The sequence below is a fragment of the Tiliqua scincoides genome, chromosome 11, assembly GCF_035046505.1.
Source record: "Tiliqua scincoides isolate rTilSci1 chromosome 11, rTilSci1.hap2, whole genome shotgun sequence".
NCBI classification, from domain to species: domain Eukaryota; kingdom Metazoa; phylum Chordata; class Lepidosauria; order Squamata; family Scincidae; genus Tiliqua; species Tiliqua scincoides.
Window position 1 is genome coordinate 7,092,910 of NC_089831.1, and position 16,177 is coordinate 7,109,086.

The 16,177-nt window shown below is 46.7% G+C and overlaps 1 protein-coding gene across 2 annotated transcripts in view; it reads left to right on the forward strand.

Moving 5' to 3' along the window:
- The window catches only part of SLC39A14 (solute carrier family 39 member 14), a 52,921-nt gene extending 40,941 nt beyond the window's left edge, over positions 1 to 11,980 (forward strand). For both annotated transcript variants that reach the window (XM_066639236.1, XM_066639237.1), the window contains exons 7-10: positions 2,671 to 2,853; positions 5,248 to 5,455; positions 7,352 to 7,536; positions 10,535 to 11,980. In XM_066639236.1, coding sequence (XP_066495333.1) covers positions 2,671 to 2,853; positions 5,248 to 5,455; positions 7,352 to 7,536; positions 10,535 to 10,681 — 723 coding nt within the window. In that variant the 3' untranslated portion in view covers positions 10,682 to 11,980. The remainder of the gene's footprint in view (positions 1 to 2,670; positions 2,854 to 5,247; positions 5,456 to 7,351; positions 7,537 to 10,534) is intronic.
- The last annotated feature ends 4,197 nt before the right edge of the window (positions 11,981 to 16,177 follow it).

The following is a 16,177-nucleotide window of genomic DNA, read 5'->3' on the forward strand; positions in this document are numbered from 1 at the left end:
GTTAAACTCCAGCTCAGCCCAGCTCAGCAGCCTTTTCTAAAGGTCACTGCTCCAGAATGAGTGTTGAGACACAAGTGTTAATATTTTGAAAGCTTCATGTTGATCACAAAGGAATGATTAATTATAGAATTGTCAGCTTTGCCAATTAGTCCCTCCCTGTTAGTTTGCTAACTTATCCAGTGATACTGGCACAAGCTCACAACCTGTGAGGCCAGCTATGGCATAGATCAGGCTTTGGGGTGGGACTTCTGATCCGTGTATCATTTTGTCCCTTTGGCCAGCTGTCTCCAATGGATTGCAAAAAAGGAACCCAAGGAGTATCCCCCCTATTGAAAGCAGGAACCCTGCCAGAGATTGGAAGAAAGTTGGCAAACATCTATGTACAGGGAACTTTTCCATGTTGATTTCTCTGCTGAGGCAGACTTCGGGTCCGGTTCAGTCCCTGCGTGTTGCAGAAGATTTGGAAAAGTGTGTTTGGAAATGCTGTTGAACTTGTGAAGGGCTTAGCTCGGCCAGAGGGCTTTGCTATCACTCCATGTATTTGAGTCAACGCCCAGCTGTCCTCTGTGGTGGCACATTACTGGGGACTATCAGTAGCAGGCAGTCTTTGTGAGAACATTACCTCCTATTACTGAACTTCTTGTTGAGGAAGTTCTATTAAACTTTTGATAAATTCCCTAGAGCCGTATGTCTCAAGGTTTGTCCTCCACTGTACCACTTCACACAGTCCACCTATTCGAAGTACCACCAGAACTAACTGGTGATGACATCACCAGTTACTTCTGGATTGAGAGGCCAGATGCGACATGACAAGCACCAATATGAGGCTCAGGGTGGACAAGAGGGCTTTTTCAAGCACAGAAAAGTATGCTTTGGAGCCTTCTACTGCTGTTCATTGCGTGTTGTTCCTGGTTTCACTGCTGGGCAGCAGGAGTTCAGGGGTCCTGTGAGAACCACCAGACACCACCTCAAGTACTACTGGTGGTACCTGTACCACTGGTTGACAAAGACTGCTCTAGAGCAGTATACAAAAACGCTGCCCGGAGAGAGCTCTTGCAGATAATCAGGACCCAGACCTGAATGAGTTGCTGTTGATGTCAAGACAGAAGTGTTGCCCGCTCTGGCATGACCATGTACAGGTATCCATTGCTCTTAACGATGTAGTTGGGGTGTGAGGTGGCTTCACCATTGTGCAAACCGTCATAGTGCACAGTGCCATCTAGTGGGTCAATCTGGTATAGTCTGTTGTTCTTGGGTTACAAACCAGTACAAGCCTCCATTATAAACTTATGCCAGCCATTTTCAACCACTGTGCCATTTTACAGGTGTACCACAGGAATTTGAGGGAAAAGTCATTTATTAATAGTCATTTATTAATAGGGCTTATGGGAGATGTGAGCCCCCCACTGGCAGCATGGTGTGCCTTGTCAATTGTCAAAAACCTGGTGGTGCGCCTTGACCATTTTAGTGCCTTGTCAGTGTGCCACGAGATGGAAAAGACTGAAAATCAATGACTTATGAAAGCAGCCATCATATATGCAGTCCCTCGTTGGCCGGAACATAGTTTTGTGGTGCATACCTGTTAAAGCTGTTGAAGGACATTTTATTTATTTATTTATTAGTAGAATTTATATCCCGCCTTTCCACTCCAGAAAGGAGCACTCAAGGCGGCTTTTCACATTTTTCGTGTGAAATAATTAGTCCACCCTATCCAGGTGCTGTTCATCTGAGAGCTCTGAAAGATCACAAAAAGTGACATTGCTAAACTGTCACACAACCTCCCTCTGCCATCATCTTATGGAAACTTTTGCAATATCCTTTTTTTTTTCTATTTAAGGGCTCCAAAGGAAGTCCTGAAAATGAAAGCCCAATAACTTAGTTTAGAACTCTAGTTTAAAATAGAACAACTGTTCTTTCATTTTCAGGGACAATCCAGTCCCTCACTGTTTCCTTCCCTTTTCTGTGTGAACGGTTTGGTGTGTGGGATTCCCCTACCACCAACTGTCTTCTTCCTGTGCGAAGAACTGTGCTGGGTTCTTTTTAAAGCTGCATGTGTCTCTTTTGGTGTAACAGGGTACAGGCTGGGTCCTGTTCTTATTTATTCAAATTTCTGGCTCACCTCATTTCAGATATTGGGGGATCAAACGGATTCTGAACAAATGTGAAACAGGAAGGTGACGCAGCTGGACAAACCCTGCTAATAGATACCGTATGGAACAATCAACATGATTTTTGCAAAGAGAAGTCTTATCTTGCAAGCAGGGTTGTTGAGGGTTCCAGTAGACACACCAATCAGGCTGATAACATACATTGCATTTGTGTAGATTTTCCAAAAGGCTTTCAGAGCAAAGGGAATGTCTCCAGTTCAGCAGAATGTTAGCATAGGTGGTGGTTTCTCATGGCCAAGATACGAACTGTGGAATGCCCTAAGAAATCTGGGTTGGGTCTTTTAACTTTTATGTATCAATGGCCACTGATGGGTAGTTAGGAATAAAAAGCAAGGACCACATTTGTAAATATTTCCACGCCAAGCTTGTCGCTGTGACTGTGAGATGAGGGGTTTTGTATGGAGCTGCTTGGCAATTAGCGCTGGGGAATAGAACTGTAGCTGTGCTTGCGTGGTATTGATCAAACTGCTACTTGCTAAAGTGTGTCTCGTTTTCCCCCCAGCATCATCACGGACACAGTCACTACAGCCCTGAGAGCCTTCCTTCCAAGAAGGACCAGGAGGAAGGAGTCACTGAGAAACTGCAGAATGGGGACTTGGACCACATGATCCCTCACAGGAACAGTGATTTGGAGTGCAAGAACCCCACTGCAGATGAGAAGATTGTTAGCTCCCTATCAGTTCAGGTCAGTGGATGCTTTTATGCTAAGGGTGCCATGTGTGACTCCTGCCTTTACTGGAGGCAAACTGGCAGGCAGCCCAGTCCTAACCTGTGCTGTAACAGGGAGGCTGGCTGGCCTGGGTGTACCCAGTGCAGGGTAGGAGGTGGATAGAGCGCAGCTCAGAGTAAGACCCCAGCCACCACAGTGGGGTAACTCAGATCTGCGTCATTGCAAATTGCGAAATCACTGGTGCAGATCTGAGCAGCCCAGTGTAACACCAGGCTGCTTGGGGGGTGGGTGGGTTAGGATCAAGCTTAAGTGCTGGAGGCCAGTACTGTCCCTCTCCTGGGCCTGGTCTGCCTGTCGCTCTTCCTCCCCCCACCCCACAATGCCCCCGTTCCACCCTCCTCAATCCCCATGCCAGCCTTCGGCATAGAAAGGCTGGTGCATCAAGGAAACCTCAAGGAGGCTCAAACGTGCCGGGCTCACACAAGGGACTTGCTGGCTCCCGGGCTGGTGCAAGGGACTTGCCCAGTCCAACAAACACTCAGGATTGCGTGCTTAGTTGGCTAAAGAAAACAGACTTGGGAGGAAGGATAGCCCAGGACAGAGCTCTGTGATCTAGCATCACTGCATGCAGCCCAGTGTTGGTTGACCTTACCTTGCCACGGGTGTGTGTGGGGGGGGGGGGGAGGTGATGGGATTCTGTCTATTTACAAGTTTGCCTCAGTGCAGATGTAACATCTTTTATTTGAAAAACATGTATCATGCTAATTCACCCTGTCTTTAAGGCAGCAGTGTGTTCTGAATTCATAGGCTCCCCACCCATGCAACTTACACCAGTCCTTTATATGGCTTGTTTTAACCATGGTATTGCATCATGTTGGCACTAATACTAACCATGGTTTACACTAACCAGATCAGGAGTGGCTTTAAGCCAGTTGGAGCAATTGCTCTCATTTGGGCCCCTGTGCCTAAGGGGACCCTGAGCGAGGGTAATCTACCCTAGTCTTGGCTAATACACACAGCAACACTTCATAACCAACAACAACAACAACAACAGTGTTTATATACCATTTTTCAACAAAAAGTTCACAAAGCGGTTTACAGAGAAAATCAAATATCTAATGGCTCTAATAACCAACCAGCTCTAATATCTAATAACCAACCTTTTGAATTTTGTTCTAAACAAAAGATAAAATTAATATTTTTACTAGATCAGTGGTACCCAAACTTTTTAGCATCAGGACCCACTTTTTAAAACTACATTATATCAGGGCCCACCTAAGTTTAGCAGACTTTTAAAAAAAGGAGATCTAGAAAGAATTTCAGATTTTATTTATTTATAAGTAATAATAACCAGAAAGAAAGACCCACAAACATTTATGTCCTTTACACAGGCTTGCAAACTTCAGGAGCTCAGCTCCTTTTGCAGGGCAATTAGCAGCTCCTTAATTTGTGAATAGCTTTAGGGCTTGAAGCAATTAGTTTCCATCACCCTTTGGCAACCCACCAAAAATCTGGTTGCAACCCACCAGTGGGTCCCAATCCACAGTTTGGGAACCACTGTATTAGATCATATCACAGTTACTAAAACAATTGGTTTTGTAACTATTTACTTTTCAAAAGTAAATAGCACGTTTTGTGTGTTTTCCTACAAGCTTGCATGTATGCAATTTTTATATTAAAATCTGCTTAGATCCATTTGGTCTATTAACTCACATGCACTTTTTAAATGCACATTTTGGTTGCTTACCATAGAGATATAAAATCTAATTTTATTTAAATCTTTAAGATTCTCTAGAGCTTGATTGAGAACCTGGGGCCTCACAAAAAATTTCCAATTAGGCGCCATAGCTCCTAAGGTCGCCCCTGTACCAGATTGCTCTCTTAAGCAGAGTTTGCAAACTGATTTCAAATCCTTGTTTCAAACGGTGCCTCAGAGGTGGAATCGGCCATTAATTTTGGTTGGTGTCCATGTAGATGCAGTGTTATGCCATGGTTAAACAATCCATGGAAGGTGTGCAGTTACTCTCCTCTTTCTTAGGAGAGAGCCTATCGCATTGCTCCCAGGATATGTAGCAGTGCTGAAGCTGTTAAACGTTGCTTCCAGCTCAGGCAGAGTGTGAAGATCTGGATCGATGAACTTGGAAGTCTGTGTACATTCCATGTTTGTGGGTTAGAACACAAGAGCGGGACATATATTTCCTTTCCTAGACCCAGCCTCATTCACCGACCTGCCACATAGAACACACCTCTGAGCCTTAGCGTCTCTTAATTGAAGAAGTTGGCTGGTCCTGTATTCCGCAGACTTTATTATCTGTAGACTCTCTAATTCAGGAGAGTTTTCACTGGCAGTGTACCAAATAACTGCTTGTGTGTGTCATCCCTTTGTGTGTGTGTTGTATGACTTTTCAGGACCTCCAGGCGTCCCAAAGCACATGTTATTGGCTGAAGGGTGTGCGCTACTCTGACATCGGCACCCTGGCCTGGATGATCACCTTGAGCGATGGCCTTCACAACTTCATTGATGGCTTGGCCATCGGTGCCTCCTTCACCGTGTCGGTTTTTCAAGGGGTCAGCACCTCGGTGGCCATTCTTTGTGAAGAGTTTCCTCATGAACTAGGTATGCGTTAAAGCCATGAGACTGAAAAAATAAGTGCAGCATGCCCATAAGAAATGTGCTTATGTCCAGGAGACACCAAAGAAAGGCATATGCAAACTTTCCTGAATAGAGGCCTTGGGTTGTATCCTAAATCCTTAGTTATGACTAAGGAAGTTCCTCATGACTGAAGCTGCAATCCTCTATACACTTACTTGAAAGTAAGTCCCATTGAACTTGGTGGAGCTTGCTTCCATGTAGGTATGCTTAAGGTTGCATGGCAAATCCCATCAATTTCAACTAAAAGGATATGGCCTCATCTGTGGGTGTGCGATCCTTGGATTTGACTTGCTGTGAATTGCAAGGATGGAGGACTTGCAAGGATGGAGTCTGCGATGGAGGACTTCGGAGGACCAGATGTGCTGACTCTTCATCTTCTCCCCCCACCGCACACCCTCTTCCTCCTACAGCATGGAGCAAATGCTGGGCTGGACCGTTCTTGCTGAGAACCCAGTGGGGGGGGGGGGAGAGATGGCAAGCCGTCTGCAGCTGAAAATGTCTTTCTCCTATTGTGAACATCTTAGTTATGTACAAAAATGTATAGATTTTCTGTGATTACCCTGCTCTCGCCCACCATAAGAGCAGGACTGAATGATGCAGCCCTGTCAGCTGCAAGTCTGGGAACAAACTCACATAGACCGTGATTTAGATCAGGGGTTGGCAGCCTTTTCAGTAAGCGGCCAGATGTTAGGTGGTGATGTCATCACATCGCGGAACCCCTGGAAGCAGCACTGTGGAGCTCAGCTTGGAGGCTTTGCCTCTCACCATATTTGCCGCGTTCTGGTCAAGGAATGACAGAGCTGCCTACTCAGGCTCACGGAGTCCCTGTGCTGTGCGGCAGCGCCCTGGGCAGGCAGCCCTGCTCTTCTGTGCCTGGCACACAGCAAATTCCGTGGGAGGCAACGCCTCACAAGCTGGACTCGCTGTGTGCCAGATGACTTGAGTGGTGGGCCAAATTCCGCCAATGGATGGCCATCTGACCCAGTCAGTTGTGCCTTAGTATGACTTGGAACAGGTATTCTCAAACTGATGGGTTGTGACCCACTAGAGAAGCCCTGTGTCTGGCCCCTTAAAGAGGCAGGGAAGGGGGGGGGGAAGACAGCAATGTGATCCCAAGGATCATGCTGCTGCCAGGGGGGTTTCTACTTACCTGAAGCCAGTGCTGACCTCCTGGGGGTGCAGGGAACCCTGCAGAGCCCTCTGCAGAGCACCCAAGCCTCCAAATGTGTAAAAATCATGATCGGAACCCAATTCCAGTTTTCGATTGTGAATCCATTCTTCGTGATTGCCATTTTTACACATTTGAAGGCTTCAGGAGCCTTGCAGATGGCTTCATGGGGCTCCCCACACCCCTAGGAGGCTGGCACTGGCTTTAGGTAAGTAGAAACCTCCCCCCCCCCCCCAATCCCTGGCAATGGTGTGATCCTGGAGATTGTGTCATTGCCTTCATCCGTCCCCTGGCACAACCTACCTTGGTTTTCAAACTCCCTGAGTCTTAGAAGAGTGGAATTGAATTTGCAGGCTTGCCAGGTTGCTACTAAATAAGTTTGGGCCACCTCCTTTTCCCCTCTGTGTATTGGACGAAGCTGTGTAGTGAATTTTGAGGTGTCTAGGTTGACAAAAGATTAATGGTTTTCCCAAAGTGTTGGTCATTGCAAACCAACACACACCCCAGTCTTATTACTAGCAATTTACAGCTCATGATAATATACAAAAAATTATAGAACTATTAAATGCTGTGTTGCTGAGATGTTGATAGGGCAGGAACCTAGCTGATAGGGCAGGAAACTAGTTCAACCTGCACGGTGTGTGTGTATATACACCTTTTTAACATCTTTTGCCTGGTCCTTCACCTTCCAGGTGACTTTGTCATTCTGCTGAACGCCGGCATGACGATCCAGCAAGCTCTCTTCTTCAACTTCATCTCGGCTTGCTGCTGCTACCTGGGGCTTGGCTTTGGAATATTGGCTGGCAGCCACTTCTCCGCCAACTGGATATTTGCTCTAGCTGGTGGCATGTTTCTCTACATTGCACTGGCTGACATGGTAAGTAGTAGGCACAGATCAGAGCTTTCCTCAACAAAGAGCCACCCATGGGCAATATTGTATATGTGGATTGTGTGGCTGAATTTGACTTGCAGAGAACTTCAACTTTTATGTTGGGAACAAAGTCCAGTACAAGTTTCTAGCCCTCATGATGATGAGGAAGGGAAAACTTGGATTTGTGTGGACAGCAAGAATGCCTTGAAAAGTTAGAAATCCTGGGAGTCTTGATCAGTTTTGGGTTTTTAATTTTTGTCATAATCCCAGTGCCTTCCCCATGCCTTACATCCTTCCTTGCTCTTTCTCAATTCAGTTCTTATTGCAGGCTCAACAGGGCATCAAAATAAGTCATATCTATAGAGTGGAGTTAAGGAGTCCTGCCTGATTCTGAGCATGGAATGTGACCTTGTGTCATGCTTGGGCTTCCAGGGTCTCATGCCAGTTCTCTGCAAGATGATCCTGGACTCCTTTGGAGAAGTAAAAATTAGGTGGTAAATTCCAGTGCCCGGAAAATTCCAACATGCAGGTTATCTGCTAGCCATTTACACAGGCCTACAAAATTGAGGGTCAGAAAAGTTTTTCCAAACTTTATGGTGGTTTGATATGAATTTGGGGTGCTGATTCCAAAAATGGCATCCGTTTTGCCCTATCACATCTAGTTTTGGAGATATAGTATAGCCTCATTAGTGAATGGTTCAAGCAGCTTCCTCTTTTGGAAGCCATGGTATAGGCTTCCTCATGAGGAAGCTGCTTGAACCATTCACCAAAGAAGCTATGCCGTGTCTCCAAAACTAGACGTGAAACGGATGCCATTTTTGGAATCGGCACCCCAAATATACCCAGGAATTGGTGTAATGTTTAAGGAAGCAAAATGTGTGTTGGCCTGTGTTATCAGCCTCTTCTGCAACTACGTCAGTTTCCATGTTGCTAGTTAACATTTACAGGTAGTTGGGCTCTCGCTGGTTCATTCCTTTAGGTCAGTGATTCTCACGCATTTAGTACTGGGACCCACTTTTTTAGAATGAGGATCTATCAGGACCCACCAGAAGTGACATCATTAAGCAGGAAAATTTTTCACAATCCTAGGCTGCAAACCTACCCACATTTACCCAGGAGTAAGTCCTGTTTACTATCAAAAGAATATACATAGTAGTTTGTTGAAAGTACAGGTCTACAACATTTCCCCAAATGCAGACACATACCATGGTAGCATCAAATCTAATATATTAAAAAATAAAATACTGAAATGAATGGGGACCCACCTGAAATTGGCTTGCAACCCACCAAGTGGGTCCCAACCCACAGTTTGAGAAACATTGCTTTAAGCCAGTGGTATTCAAACCGGGGCGTCGCGACACCCCAGCCTGTGGGTCCTGGCCTCTGCCCCTTTAAGGGGCGGGGGCAGCCAGGAAACAGGGGGAAGGCTGTGGGGGGGGGGGGCTGCAGGGGCTTGGGTGCACTTGCCCAAGCCTCCTGCAGCCTCCTGGGGGTGCGGGGAGCCCTGCGCAACCTTCGGCAGGGCTGCCCAGGTCAGGAAAAGTGAAAGCGGAGCAATCACGTCCCACTCCGCAAAACCGGAAGCGGAGCACGATCGCCCCACTTTCCTTCTGACGGCTGCAGGGACTGGGGTGCACCCTCTGCTTTTGCGGAGGCAGAGCAGATCGCTCCACCCTCCCTTTCCCTGACCTGGGGCGCCCTGCAGGCGCTCGCGCAGGGCTCCCCACACACAGGGACGGCTGCTGCAGGGACTGGTGAGTGCATCCCAGTCCCTGCAGTCCCCTGAGCGATGCGATCCTGGGGATCGCGCCACTGCCTTCCCCCTGCCCCTGCTGCCTCTCCCCCCCCGCCCCCGCAAAGACTTCCTTCGGATTTCAAACTCCTGGAGTGTTTGAAAACCGCAGCTTTAGGCTGTTCTAGGAACAGATATTTGTTTTCTTTTTGCTGCTTCTTTTCCTGAGGAATTTGTCTGTGAGTCTTATAAGCATAACGACCCAACCCTATTGGACTGCCCTACTGATGGAATTGGTGTTCCACCAGTGTAAACTCTACCTGGTTGGCTGTTAACATGATGGTAAAGACATCTAATCGTTGGTTGTTAACATGATGATAACCCCACTGAATTGGGCCAAAGGCCCATCTAGTCCAGCTTCCTGTATCTCACAGTGGCCACCAGATGTCTCCGGGAGCACTCAAGACAGCAAGAGATCTTCATCCTGTTGCCACTCCCTTGCATCTGGCATTCAGAGATAGCCTACTTCTCATGGCTCGTTACCTGTAATGGACTTTTCATCCATAAATCTATCTAATCCCCTTTTAAAGACTTCTAGGGTAGATGCTACATCCTGTGGTGAGGAGTTCCACCGATTAATGGTGATCTTAGTCCAGCTGAAGTCTTGACTGGGTACAGATGAATCCAAAGGAACAAGTTAATTGCAGCTTAATTAAGGCCCACCTTTTAACTTTGGCTGTTTCAGGCCCTCCCTCTCTTAAAGCATGTGTGTCGTCATGTAAAGACCATGTCATGTCATGTCAAGCCGCCTTGGGTCCCTTTGGGGAGAAAGGCGGAGCACAAGTGAAGTAAATAAATAATAAAATAAAGAACAAATGCCCAGCAAAGCAGCTGCAGTGGGTTTCTGTGTATTTGGGGTCCCAGTTTAGAGTTCCGGTGGTAGCCTACGAAACCCTTTATGGCTTGGTTGGGACCAGGGTATGTCAAGGACTTCTTCTCCTGTACAAGTGTGCTCCTTCCTTAAGGCAATGGTCTTCAGTGGTTTTTTTTTTCATACCACAACCCCAATCGATCAATCAGGTGTGAGACTGGGGGCCCCCTCCTGGGACCTGATCCTCCCACACTTGAACACAAAGCAGACCAAAGCGGGCGGGGGGGGAGGAGATAAACTATTTACACCATCCCAAACTCCCTGGAAGAAATGGTGGTATAAATACATTAAATAATTCCTGCCACAAGAACTAAATTTCCCTGCCTTCCTTCTCTAACAAGTTTCCCGAGATGAACGAAGTCAGCCAGGAAGACGAACGGAACGGCAGTGCTTTGATTGCCTTTGCTATCCAGAACGCCGGACTGCTCACAGGCTTCACCATAATGGTGCTGCTCACCATGTATTCAGGAGAAATCCAGATTGGATAGAGACATACACCTTACCAGCTGCAGGTGTGTGGACTGCCATCAAGCACCTGCATTGCCAGGGATTCCAGAAAGGGGGCGCTCTTATTAAAACCTACTTCATAGACTTCTTATTGACTGACTTGCGGTGACTGACGAAACACCTTGCTGTAGGAATAAGTGACCTAAGGATCATTTCCTAGTGTAGCAGCTACATTCCCCCCTTCCATTCTCCTGCATCCATTGTCTGATGAACTCCAGGGACACCAGTCCTCCAGCTGCCTTTTTGTCCCCTTAAGGGTCCCAGCCACAGGTGTTAACCCTTTTGTGTCCTTTTTGGGTTGGCAGTGGACTATAACCTCTCTTTATGCCCCGGCAGGTATGCCAGTGGATTTGAAAGGACAGAGTTCATCTCTGTTTTGTTCCAGACTGTTCACAGACAGTGAGATTTGCTGACGAGAGCCGTACTCTGGGTTTTAAATAGGGCTGAAATGTTGAGTCAATTTAATTTGATCTTTAAAAGTGCCCCAGTTTTAAAAAGGTTAATCGGGCAGGAGCTGTGTTTAAAATATGTATTTTTAATAACTTCAGAACTTACAAACACAAGTGGGCAGCTGCTTGTGGAAGAGGAAGCCTTTGGTTTTTCTAAGACACCTGCTTGCACAGTGTGTCCATCCAATCTAAACACGATAAAATGCTTCCCCTCCCCAAGCTGTTCATACAAATTAATAGATTCATTAAAACTCAGACAATTAATTGACGTAATGTTTCTTCAGTTGGGTGGCAGAACTAGTTGCAAACCATCTGGGTTCAAAGAACACAAATGACTCATATAGGATGAAGTTTTGGGAGTCCTTTTTGAAGGCTTACCCCCTCCCCCTGCCCCGTAAATTACAAGTGTGTTCTGTAAGTGGCTTATTCCTTGGACACTGTGGGACAAGATCAGCCTTCCTTTCTATTTTGTCTTCCTTCCAAAGAGTCACACGCATGCTGCCCCAGTGAGTTTTCTGTGGGTGCATCTAGCCAGTATTAAATCTAGTGATGTCTGGCAAAGTCAAAGTTTTATTAAGCAGTTGGGTTCCATCCTCTTGCTGATCATAGCCAGCCTATGGATGGGAGGCCCAGCACTGCAGAGTAGGGGGTCCATCTCCCATCCACGAGATGGACTGAAGTGGTGGTGGGTGGGGAGTGGCAGCTGGCTCTACCACTCCTCCTCCCCTTATTCCTTTTATTCAAAAGGGAAGAAGTCAGAGGAGTGGAAAGCTAGAGGTGGGCTAGAACCAGCGCACCACTCTCATCCACACTCCCTTTCCCCTCTTCCCTTTAGAAGGAACAGGGGACAGGAGGGAACAGGGGAAGGAGGAACAGCAAAAGTGGCTGGCACAGCCCTGGGAAGGTGAGTGGCATTTGATATGCTGCCCGGTGGCGTAGCTGGAGGGGGCGGGGCACTCAGGCTAGCAGGGAGCCTCGGCAAGGCGGGCAAGTGGCCCCTCCCTTCGGAGCCATTCCCGGCGGGGAGAGCAAAACAGAACCATACGGCTCCGTTTTGCTCCCCCCGCCGGGAATGGCTCCGAAGGGAGGGGCCGCTTGCCCGCCTCGCCGAGGCTCCCTGCCAGCCTGAGTGGCCCGCCCCCTCCAGCTACACCACTGCTGCCGCCTTGGGCACAAGGATGTCAAGGGCTGGCCCCTGGGGATAGACATGTCTTAGGGAGGTTAACCCCAGCATTAGACTTCCCAGAGTTGCTGGGTAAACCGATCATATTGATTATCACATTGATAATATTGAGCCCTTTAGCTAGGTGCATAGCAGATCTTCCACCTCACATGATCACTTTTAAGAATTTGTGGGTGGGTGTTAATCGACAAAAGGAAACTCACTTCCTTAGTGCAGAGAGGGCTTTCTTTACGTTTGGCTGTCGGAGTTTTTAATCTTGTATGGCGGTTTCTCTGTGTATGTCTGAATAATTCTGTCTTGGTACGTAAGGAAACAAATGTCAGCTTTCTCTTTCCTTCCCCTGGTCACCATAGGTTTTGCAATGCATAAAACAGCTGGGTCACCTCCATTATATTCTCCTATTGTGGAGAGACTGTACAGGAGCTGGATTCCATTCCCGCCAGGGCAGGCCCATAAAATGTTGGTGGAAATCCAAATGACACCTTTTCTTTTCTCCTCTTTTTTCTTCCCCCATCATGGAACCCATCATTGAGATGAATGGGAATACCCAGGAGCCTTTCATTATGTCCCATCATAATGACTTTTGCCTCTAAAGAAGCACAAAGAGCTTCCGTGAGAAGCTATGTAGTACAGGGCACCCACCGACTTGGAATTTCCCCAGCAGGTTGCATTATGAAACACTACTGAACCTTTAGAAAATGCCCTATATTAGAACATTGATCACATGATTGCCCTAATATTAGTGTTTAAAAAGACTGTGATGTGCATATAGCAGAAATTGTAATGCTGACTAGTCTGCTGTGATTCTCATAAGCATTTTGAGTAAACAAGTTTAAAATAGAATTTTACAATATGCCTGCATGAGCCAAGTCACCCTTTCGTTGCCTTGAACCAAACCTATATTAAGCCATCTATTTGGTTCAATAAATACCATGATATTTCCAATGCTACCAAACTGTTGTTTCTAAAGCACCTTACGGATATTTCTGTTTGTTTTAGAAGGAAAAGTTGGAGTCGACTCTCTTTAGTTTTGTCTTATGTATGAGTCCCCTTGAATTGAAATGCCTTCATTCAGATCTTTCAGAGGGATTTCTTGACTGTCCTCACCTTTGGCAGGTTAATAAACACCAAAATGGACGTAATCCTTTGCTCTGAAAATGTCAGAATGAAGTACAGTTGGCCCTTGTTATTTGCCGATTTATCTGCAGAGGAGGGCCTCAGAGGACCTCCAGGACACAACCAGAAGGCACTTCTGGTCGTGTCCAGAGATGTTCTGAGGTGTGGTGAGGCCACATACATTCTGGTCGTGTCCAGGAGACCTAAGAAGACTGGGAGGCCATGCTCGACCTCTGGAGGGCTGAGTGTGGCTGCAGGTAAGTTGTTGTCACGCTGTGCCGGCCCCCTGCTCCCCATTGATTCAATTATCCATGGATTTTGGTATCTGCAGGAGGGTCCTGGAACAGATTCTCTGCAGATAACAAGGGCCCAGTGCAGCTCATGATGTAGTTGTATGGCTCCTGCTCTTTAACTGGAAAGCGGTCATAACTCTGTTATATTGTAACTCTTGATGGCTTTCATTAACACATTAGTTTTTACGAACAGATAACCAGGACACGTTTTCTACAACAGCAGAGAGATGAATCTCTTCCCATAAAGATATATGTTGTCTCCCTAAGCCTGCGGTTTTCAAACTCTCCGGGAGTTTGAAACCCACAGTAAGTCTTTGCAGGGGTGGGAGGCAGCAGGGGCAGGGGGAAGGCAGCGATGCGATCCCCAGGATTGCATCGCTCAGGGGACTGCAGGGACTGGGATGCACTCACCAGTCCCTGCAGCAGCCGTCCCTGTGTGTGGGGAGCCCTGCGCGAGCGCCTGCAGGGCACCCCAGGTCAGGGAAAGGGAGAATGGAGCGATCTGCTCTGCCTCTGCAAAAGCGGAAGCGGAGCACGATCGCCCCACTCTTCCTTTCCCTGACCTGGGGTGCCCTGCAGGTGCTTGTTCAGGGCTCCCCGCACACAGGGACAGCTGCTGCAGGGACTGGAGCGTGCACCCCAGTCCCTGCAGCCCCATCAGAAGGGAAAGCGGAGCGATTGCGCTCTGCTTCCAGTTTAGCAGAGCGGGGTGCGATTGCTCCGCTTTCACATTTCCTGACCTGGGGAGCCCTTCCAAAGGTTATGCAGGGCTCCCCACACCCCCAGGAGGCTGCAGGAGGCTTGGGCAAGTGCACCTAAGCCCCTGCAGCCCCCCTGAGCAGCATGATCCATTGCCTTCCACCTTTCTCCTAGCTGCCCCCGCCCCTTAAGGGGGCAGAGGCCAGGACCCACAGGCTGGGTTGTTGCGATGCACCAGCTTGAATACCATTGCCCTAAGCACAACGGTACTGTGATTTTTGTGTCAAAATATTCCATATTGTCTGCATTTTAAGATTACTTCCATGTTCAATCTGGTATTAAACTAGATAGGAATCTGATCTCCTTTGTTGTTTTGACCTCAACATACAGATTCCCATTCAAACTAGTTATTTAATGCACAGATGCATACAATCCACTATCAGTGTGGTACTGGGAAAGTGTGGCAAATCTAGTCCAAAAACTCTAACTGTATGTGAAAGTAATTAAGACGCCATCTGTGTAGTCTGATCCTATGTGTGTTTACTTAAAAGTTCCACTTATTTCAGTGGGGCTTATTCGCAGGAAGGTGTGCATAGCAGTGCAGCCTTAATCTATATGCTCTTGAGTTTAAGACAGCAATGGGTGGGGTTATTCCCTATGTAATTTTTAAAGGGTGCACAAAGAAGTGAGGAGGTGCCCTCTCCAGCTACTGCCAGGATGTTTACCTTTGGGAAAAGGGCTTGAGAGGAGAGAAAGTGAAACTGACCAGACTATGTTCTTTTGTTTGTGTTTCTTTTAATGTGTCTGATTATTTAGAAGACCTGGTTTCTTGTCATTTCAGTATTTGAATAACTCAGGTGTTGTAAATGAACTTGTTGAAACAAAGAAAAGTAAGTTATGTCATGTGACTTGTAAAGTTATTTGTAAAATTCCATAAATAAACTATATTCTCTAATGATATTTGAATAGTGTCTTTTTTAATATATTGGGTATTTATAGAGGAAGTCTGCAAAAACTCCTAGTACTTTGCTTATCAGGTATCTAAACCATTGATTTTGGTACCTAGAATCTGAAATATTTTTCTCGTTTTGTTGCAAAGGAGGAAAGGGATTCCTTCAGTGGTTCACCTGAGAGAGCAGGTGTAGGAAGCAGAAAATGACCAATCCTTTGAGGAATGTTACTAACCAAGTGTGCTGAAACAAACACTGCTGTGTTTAGCTGGCTGGCTGAAGTGATGGGAGTTTTATTACACATTTTCAAAGGTCCAGCAATTTGTCTTTAGTGCCTGCATAGAAACTGGTTTCAGATGCAATGCTACTCTTTGATCAGTAGATGGCAGTGACACCTATAGTCTTAACAACTGTACATATTGTTCATATGTAAAATGGTATGTGCGTTATACTGTACGTTGAACAGATCTCAGGGTGTTATGCAGCATGCTAACTGCTTCTTGTGAGCCATTAGCCTGCTTTTCCAAGCATAATTGTCAAAGAAAAATAGTTTCTCATAAGAGATACCTGATATCCCAGGGCCTTAGAGCAGGAATGTCAAACTCGTTTTTTAAAGAGGGCCTAAGTTAGCTTTCATGGTAGGTGCTGAGGGCCAGAAGTGACATCATTAAGAAATCAGGACATAGCCCTAATAGTGAGTTTTCAAGCATGTGTGTCTTGCATACTTAAATATAGATGTTATTGGGTGGCAGAAGCAGGATTCAGAAATTGAGTATGAGGAGCTTGG